Source organism: Pempheris klunzingeri, chromosome 7 (genome assembly GCF_042242105.1).
Source record: "Pempheris klunzingeri isolate RE-2024b chromosome 7, fPemKlu1.hap1, whole genome shotgun sequence".
Taxonomy (NCBI): Eukaryota; Metazoa; Chordata; class Actinopteri; order Acropomatiformes; family Pempheridae; genus Pempheris; species Pempheris klunzingeri.
In genome coordinates, this window is record NC_092018.1 from 20,196,010 (window position 1) to 20,205,170 (window position 9,161).

Consider the following 9,161-nt stretch of genomic DNA (forward strand, 5'->3'; position numbering starts at 1 on the left):
GAAGAAGAAGAAGAAGAGGAGGAAGAGGAAGAAGAAGAAGAAGAAGAAGAAACCAAAACAAAAATAACGCTGTCAGTAAACCATGTTTATCTTTACTAAAACACCGTGTTTTTATTCGCAGACACGTTACCTTGCGAGCTCACATCTCACCACAGTGACCGCGCAGAGAGTCACGAGCCTCTCTAACCAGGTCCGTACAAGCTGACATGTTACACAAGTTCATGTTACGCAGCTAAAGTTAGCTAGCTAACGGTGGTGTTTTACGCTACGTCATGAGGACGTAGCACTGGCACTGATAATAACGCTTTTATTATCATTCCAGGTCAGGACTTTGTGTCACCTCACGAGGGTTCTTCCATTCACTAAAAACACACTGCACTCCATCAGTCGACCTCCAAACAAAGTAAGTTAAATAAATAAGAAGAAGAAATAAAAGCTCTTTGTCTTGTCTTAGTTTAATTGTAAGAATGTTTGGGACATCTCTTGGTTTATTTCTGCTATCTGATACGTCTATAGGTATTGGTCATAGTAAAGGTCATCTGGTGACAGATATGTACAGCTGTGTGCTCTTTTAGTGGAATAAAGTTCATAGGCAGTTGTTGCAATCACACAAACCTCCTGCTGTTTCTGTGTTTTATGACCTGTGTCTCCACTGATTGGTCAGAGCTCCCAGTCTGTCTGTGAGCTGTATGTTTCACTAACTTTCCTCACACTTGCTGGGTGGGTGGGTAAATAAAATCAATCAATAGGCTACATACAAGCACTATTGGATTCCTCCCATGGAGCGGTTTTGGGTCTGCTGTCAGTCAGCCTGGTGAAGGCAGGTTAGCTCTGCTCCCGGAGCTGCTGCTGTTTAGGTCAGACAGTGTCAGTGTGAATTGGATGATGAAATGCTAACCCCTGCTCACGTCTTTCCCAGCCAATTCTGTGTTCGGTGCAAAAATAGACTGGAATTTTTTAATGAATGTTGTTTGTAATAAAATAATGGTGAAGCTGCTTAATGACTACCTTTTCTAGAATTTTGCTCAGAAACAGGTGATTGTAACAACTATCTGTGGACTGAATGTCTAAGATTGCTGAGAACAGTGGGATCCAAGCTAATATACAGGCTTATTACAGTTTATGTGTACAGTTTATTAGTATTACTGGGCTTTACCATGGCAGTTCTGAGACCACTAGGAAAGTCGACACTTTTACGTGAGCAGTGAGAGATGGCTAGAACGTGATCAGACAACAACAAAAATGATCACAACACATAAGACACATTCTTTGGTCTTATACAAATTCTTAGGTACCTCTCTTAAATCCTGTTGCATAAAGCATTGAGTTTGAACTTGTTTTTGTATTTATTGCATCAGTTTGATCAGTTTTTGTGTCTATTTGCCCAGAAACTGCAGATGGAAATTAGCCAACTGTTATGTACAGATTCCCTCCATGACATGACCTATTTTTAGGTGGAATAACTTTGATATTCATTGAATGAATAGTAAAGCTATATCAAAGTTGACAGTGAAAATTCTACAAGGTTTGCAGAAAAAATGTGAACGTAACGAAAAAATGTTTTTTTTAGAATTTGTCCTCAGTTTTTCTGTGTCAGTGGTTTGAGAGGGCAGCTGATGGTGATGCATGGAGGAAAAACATCCATCTGACTTCTCCAAGACTTGAGAAACCCATCCAGATAAGGTAACCCACAGATATTTTCTTTTCTAAGCATCACTATCTGGTGTTGAATTGTTAAAATAATCTGTGTCATGTGCCACTATCTAGAAGTGAAGTGTCAGAGGCAACATTTGAGAAGCTGGCAGATGTGACATTGGATGCTCTGGCTGATTATTTTGAAGACCTGACAGATGCAGCGTTCACTGGAGCAGACTACGATGTTGTCTTCTCTGTAAGTCACCCTTTTTCCTGTTTACTGCCTCTGTGGAACATCCATAACTGCAGTGTATATAGTATTTTTACACTCTAATGATTTATTTGTTGATCATACCACCCACCAGAGAGGAAGGCAACAGGCTTACTATCATTGTTCATATATTATTGGGTAATATAAGTCGAAACAACTGTTAAGGAAGTAAGTGGAAACTTGGAGACTTTGAAAACGGCAAATAAGTTGTAATTCTACCAAAAATGAATTACCAAAATTATTTAACTTATCTATCAAATAATTTATTAAACAAGTAATTGTATCTGTGCTCATTACAAATGTACCTCTGCAAGAACAGGTTCAGTTGTTATTCAAGGAGTTCACATTTATTTTTTTATTTGTTTGTTTGGGAATGTAACACCTGAGGCTGAGAAACACCTGTTAGAATAGAGCACTATGCTGTTTTGTTTAAAGGATGCTTGATGGGATTGAATTTAACCGAGGCTGTGCAATGTGTTAATGGTAGCTGGCATTTAGCAAAAAAGCACCAATCTGTTAAAGTACACCCTCTCAGAGTTGCTGGCATGGATAAAGACTCTAGTTCAGTAAGTTTATTCATTAAATTCTTTGTGGAAATGAATCCCTTAGAGCAGTGGTTCTCAACTGGTCTGGCTTCGGCAACCACCATCACCCCTTAACGACAAGCCCAAACCCAAATCGAGGAAAACTTGCAACTTCTCAAATGTATTTAATGAAAAGATGGTGCAGTTTGAACCAGGTCCAGTTGAGAATCACTGCCTTAGAAGTTCCACAAACGGACAGAGAAGTGTTCCTGCATGTTGATGCTATTTTGGACTAAGGGGCTCTATGTGTGTGTTTGTGTGTGCCAGCCTGTCTTTAATGATACTGTACACTGTCACACCCAGTTTTGCTCTGCTGTTGATGTGGAAGCTCACTTGCTCGACTGGCTATCTGATTGAAAGATTGTGGTACAAACATGTCCTCTGGGACATCCACAGGTCCAAGTGACTCTCAATACTCATTACACATTTGAGCAATTTGAATTTGAATTGATCTGTTGAAAATCCGTGTGGGGATGGGGGCTAGCTGGCCAGCACAGGCTTTCAGAAAGGAGGGTGACAAAGAGGCAGAGGGTGTAGTGATATTTGTATTAGTTGTACATGTTATGCTTATTTATTGTTGTTCCATTTAGGTTTATGGCTGAATTATTTATTAAATTCCATGTGTGTCCTCTGTCTCTGGGTTATGTACAGAGTGGGGTGTTGACGGTGAAGGTGGGTGGGGACCATGGCACGTATGTCATCAACAAACAGACTCCAAACAAGCAGATCTGGCTTTCTTCTCCTGTCAGGTAAGGCGGGAGAGTTGTAACACCTGACTCCACCCCAGAGTGTGACACACACCACTGAGTGGTTCTCAGGCACTTGGCAGGTGCCAAGGTGTTGCTCCACACAGACCTGTCCTGACTGCTGCAGAGCCACATCTGCTCTCTTTCCACATAGATAGGCATTTTAAACTTTAAACAGTTGGAAGAGTAAAACTCTCATTGAGTCCATGAACTATAAACAAAAGAAATGAACTGAAATAAGCTTTTGAGATAAAACAAAATAAGTTTTTCTGAAATTCTCATCTTATTTCTCTTTTTGCAGTGGACCAAAGCGCTACGATTGGACAGGTGAACGCTGGGTGTACACCCATGATGGAGTAAGCCTCCACCAGCTGCTTTCTAAAGAGTTTGCCGTCATCTTCAGTAAAACGGTGGACCTCTCTGACCTACCATATTCCTGAGACCCCACACATGCTAATGACCTGCCTACTGTATAAATACTGTCTTTATACTGTCTGTTAGCTGATATGGAGGCCAAAGACAGAGTATATAAACACAACTCCACAATAGCCTATCAGCATTCGACCTTTGGGGAGCCATTGCATATAAGGACGATAATCTATATACATGAGCTGTTGTAACATGCATACATATTCAAATAAAGTGTTGTATTTATTATTTCACTGTGATACCAGCAGATTCTCATTAAATGTTTAAAAGAATGCTACAGATGTCAGTGTGGAATTCAGCAATACACAGTCTCTAAACTGCCATAGACTGTATTAACCCCCCACCCCCCCTCACCCAGAGCTAGTTGTGTGTCTTCCTCAAGCTTGGATCCTCTACCAGTTTGAGAGTTCTGCACAATATCATAGTTGTTCTTAGGATTACGCTCTTCTGGACAAAGATCTCTGTGTTCGACCTTCGGCGTGAGTGAACTTGGCATCCTGTGTGTGTAAATACGATGCTTTGAATGGTTGTAAAGGCTGTAAAAGCTGTATACATGGGCAGTCTGCTTACCAATTTTTTTAGATCTTGAGGCTCCAGATGTAGTGTATTGAAACCACCAGTGTCCTAAATGTGTCTAACATATTGTGAATTCAGGTAGAACTGTAAACTGTGAGCAGTTCAAACAGACCCAGCTGTTGTGAAGATAACTTTTCACACTTGCCTTCAGTGAGAATGATGCAACATCTCTTTAATGTCTATTTCAGCAGGTTTTGTGTGGAAATACATCAAAACCGATAGCTGTGGTTCTGTTTGTTCATTTCTAACTCATTCACTTTGTATTGACTGGAAACGAGGAAGAACAAATATTGTGTAACGATAGGCTTATCCTTTTAAGTTCAGTTTTACGTTTGTTTTCATTCGTGTCTATATTTAAAATACCAACTAGTTTTATTAAGATAAAGATAAGTTAACATAAACTTGATCCCGATGAGCTGCAGGTGGATTCATCAGGCGAGCTAAGCTCGTCAGTAAGCAAGTCTAGAGCTTCTCTGACTGATGGAGAAGCAGGAGGAGAAATCCCCTTAGTGCATACATGTAGTGGCGTCATATTGATATGTAGTCAATCATGGAAGACTAGATTGTACCTGAGAAGGTGTGACAACTGAGTGGTAGCTATCAGGCCTTGTATGTGTGTGGGAGCTGAACTATTCGAATAATCTTGGAATAGTTCATTGTGATTATCGAATAGCATTTCTACTTGAAATGCACATCCCGAGTAGCTATTGTCGAAAAAGGAACGACACCTCCTGCTCAGTTGTCTGCAGAAATGTTTATTCTACTAAAAATGATTGATTTTACATGATATGGGGGCCGATGAGCCCTGCTTCTTGGAAAAAGGTTGTGCCCTTCATTATATGTACACCCTTGGCAGTCACTAGACATGCATAGATGCACCTGACCTTTAGCCTTTACATGTAACCACCTCTTCAGACTGGCTGGGAGTTGTTGTTTTCATTATAATGTAGAATTGCTAAGGGATTAGCTGTGACTGCTTAGGTTCTCTGTCCTAAATCTATATGGTTGATCATTTAGGAGAGCAGAAATATAGTTACTGAAACTCATTAACTCAATAAGCTTCTGGTGACTTTGTCATACTATATCTTTGTCTGTTTTACTGTTTCTAAAGTTATAAAGAAACTGGTGAGAGTTTACTACCTTCTAGAGCTGACATGAACTTGATAGAAATTAGATGTGAAATATGATGAGAAATATAATTCAATGAGAAATATGAACCAACTTTAAGCTGCAGTTCTAATGGCCACTAGTCATTATATCACATACACATTAAATCATTCATCAGTTTCTGACTACTGAATGCTAACTACTGAAACAATTTACAATCTGCACACTGCTGTTTTCCCTTCATCTATAGTAAACAGAAAACAACCGTACTGGCTGTCTTACTTCATAAAAGTCAAGACAAAATGAATAGCTTATGATTCAAAAGTAAAATATCTTTCAGGAAAATTGTGAAATGTTTGGCCTTGTGTCTTTGCCTTTTGAGACTGTAAGGATTGTACTAATAAATTGGTGCTATAGTCCTCTCATGAGATATTAGGTAAGGTGACCAACCCAACCTAAAGCCAAAAATTCTAGTTCTGTCATATTATGTAATGCTGAGACTGTAGCAGGCTGGATTGTCAGTGTACTGTGGGAGGGTGATATGAAGCTGATATGAGGCCTGCTGACCTTTAAAAGCATATGGAACATCAAACAGCGTGGTGAGAGACTAAGCGTCAGGACTACAGGTAAGACATCTGTGCTTTTGTAACTAGTTTTGCTCAGACTAGTGTTAACTAATCTGTGCCCTTAGGCCATCTCTGCCGTGCATGTTTATCAAGACTACATTCATCCCCACTGATCAAACTATTGGAAGTCATATTTGCTTAATGTTTTGCTAATGTTCTGATGCTTTTTTATACTGTATTGTAACAGCATGTTGCACATGAGGGGTACAGTCCCAGCTTTATTGAACTGCTGAAACATTGTGAAAACAGCCTCACAGGGAATAGAAAAGTCTGATGAGGAGCACTAAAAAATCAAGTTTTCTGAAAAGTATGAAGTATTCTGTATCCCCCACAGTTTTACTCACCCTACTCCTGTAATAACATTTTAATCACATCAGGTCAGGTGTCCCTACTTGCTGAATAAATTATTAATAGATGAATGAATTGATAAAATATTATTCACATTATTATTGTTTGTCAGTAAACTACATCTATCTTCTGTTTCTAGCCTTATTTAGTTTTTTTTCATTTGTTTCTTCTTTTTTTTAATGTTTTCCCTAATACTTAGAATGCTTATTTGCGTTAACCAATATTTCATAACATTTTTCTTTATTTGGCGGGGGGGGGGGGGGGGGGGGGGGGATAAAACAAAACATTTTTAGGAACTGTATGAGTCATAAGGTGTTACTTTAGTGCAACATGGCATTTGTACATGTAGCAATTACTATCCTCCTTGCAATGGCTTTATAGTTGGTTTAGATAACTTTGTTGTTCTCTGTTCCATCTTAAATATTTGTGAATTTTATATAATGTATTATGGATCTGTTCTTTATTTGTCTTGTGAACAATAATTACAGTGAAGCAGTCACTGGAAATGAAAATCTTATGATATGTAAAAGGAGAAGCATAAAAGTAAAAGTAAAAATGAGAAAGAATGAGAATCTAAAACAAGTAAAATACTGCAGTTAAAACACAGGAATAAAATACGTAATTAATATTGTGGTAGAAACCACTGTTCAAGTAGTTACACAGCTTATGGACAGCAGTAATTAGTAGTAAATAGATAAATATATTGTGTATACTGTGCAGTATAAGCAGTAGTAAAAGTATATAAAGGGAAATAAAAATAAAATATATATTTTTTTCTTAACAATGTACCATAACAATGTAACCATCTTATATATTTGATATGCATGAGTTTGCAACCGATGAAAGTGAGGAAGATCTCTGGGATTTCTTATGAATTCCCGGGATTTCTAGCATTGTTGAAATGGAATGAAAATTTGCAACAAACAAATAAAAATGCTGCAGAAATGACGTTTAAGTGCAGTAAAATATCGCAAGCATTGAAAGCTGAGAGACCCTCTCAAAGACTGATTCATTACAGTGTACCAGAACTGAAATGTGAGGACCTGTTGTTCCTCCTCCCCAGCACCTTTGACACCATGACTTCTAGTCTTCCGCTCCTCCTGTTGGTCCTGTGCAGCCTGGCTGTAGCTGAGGCCCAGCTGAAGCTGTTTAACCTGCGGGCCACCAATCTTCCCTCCGACATCCTGGGAACCACAGACGGCTATGTCAAGGTGTTCTGTGGCTCTGCCTCTCTGGGTAAAACATCTGTTCGTGACAACAACCCAAACCCCTGGTGGGAAGAGGAGTTTACCCACTACAAGGCACAAGAGAATGACATACTAAGGCTAGAAGTTTATGATAGTGACTTATTCGCCGATGACCTGCTGGGAGTCTGCCAGAGACAAATCAAGCCAGGAACACATGAGCATGACTGCTTCCTGGAGAAAAAAGGAATCCTCCATTACTCCTACACGCTTGATGGACAAAGTCATTAGGCTTGTGTAAATGTCGTATTTGACCTTGATCTATGGCTTTAAGAGGCGAGTGTGTCGGTTCTCTGAACATTTATTTCACCATTATCAGGTTTTTGATCAGACAAATACATTCGCATTACCCAGAAAGATCTAAACTGCTTTATTCAATAAACCCTATGAGCATTCATTTCTGCCTCTTTATTATGCTTTATCACTGACTTTTCCTCCCTGCTGCCCCATTTATGAACACAAAATAAACCCTCCCTGCAGCAAGCAAATTCCCAGAAGCCAGTCAGAAACGTGAATCAGACCTATAGAAAATTCAGGCTTTGTCATCTAAAAAATAGCATCCATCAAAACATTTTTGTTCTGTTTCACCACGACACTGATGAGCATGATCGCCGATCATGTTATTCTACAAAGATTGTGCCACACATCTGTCACCATATTAACTTAAAGGTGTAGCAAATGTTATGTTTCAATGTATCCCTTCTGTTCGGTATAGCCCACAGCTATGACAATAAGTAATTCTTATGCTATATTATTAAATATGTTATAAGTAAATCATAACATGCATTTCCTCATTTGTAGAAAACAAGCGTAACATTACTGAACCAGACTTCACTCTGGTGGAGAGTTCCACAGTGAGGAGCAGAAAAGAAAGGCCACTGTTGACAGGGAGGCAGCCAAGAAGAGACACATGCTATGCTAAATCAGTCAAACACCAAGATACCAAGGCAAATTCTTTGTATGCAAAAATCTGGGCTACAAAACTTGAGATAGCCAAGTTCACTGAGACATGATGACCATTCCTATTATTTATGTTTTATATGAGCATTTGAAAAACAGAAAAGTATTCATTCATTCTTGATAGCTTGGGCATAACTTAGAAGACATAGAGATGCAATGAATTTACCCACATGGCCAAAGCCTTTACAAACCTGTTTCCTTATTTTGCACCGGAAAACTTGGAGAATTGCACGAGAATACCTGCAACACTTTACCCAGGTTGAAATTGTGTTGCCAGCAAGAATACTACTACTACTACTACTTGGACCATAATGAACAACTTCCTGACCTAAAGTTTAGGCGATCTAGGGTTTCTGGAAAGGAAAGTCCTGGGTTTTCATCAACTCCGGGCCACTTTCTGGCACATGGCCCTGGTTATTATCGGTTCTAAGTAGTGGGTATATACTGTCCCCTGCAACAGGTGTGTACTGCCCTGTCCCTTATGAATGTGGCCAAGATTAACTATCAACTTGTAGTACAAATAGTGGAGTCCACGTGGTCATTGACAATAAACTCAACAGGCCACCAAAAGCTTTTAAATGGCAAAACAGAAGGGAGGCCAAATACAGACTTACAGACTAGTTTGTAAGATAGGC

General features: G+C 39.2%; 1 protein-coding gene across 2 annotated transcripts; it reads left to right on the forward strand.

Annotated features, from left to right (window-relative positions):
• On the forward strand, nt 1–3,938 carry fxn (frataxin). Of its 2 annotated transcripts, none has more exons than XM_070834128.1 (6): nt 1–190; nt 323–403; nt 1,571–1,683; nt 1,768–1,891; nt 3,142–3,239; nt 3,538–3,938. In XM_070834128.1, the coding sequence occupies exons 1-6, from the start codon at nt 83–85 to the stop codon at nt 3,674–3,676; spliced, it is 663 nt and encodes a 220-aa protein (XP_070690229.1). In that variant the 5' UTR covers nt 1–82; the 3' UTR covers nt 3,677–3,938. The 2 variants fall into 2 exon arrangements, with proteins under 2 accessions (XP_070690229.1, XP_070690230.1); XM_070834129.1 differs by having other exon boundaries at nt 2–190; nt 1,598–1,683.
• Nucleotides 3,939–9,161: the final 5,223 nt, after the last annotated feature.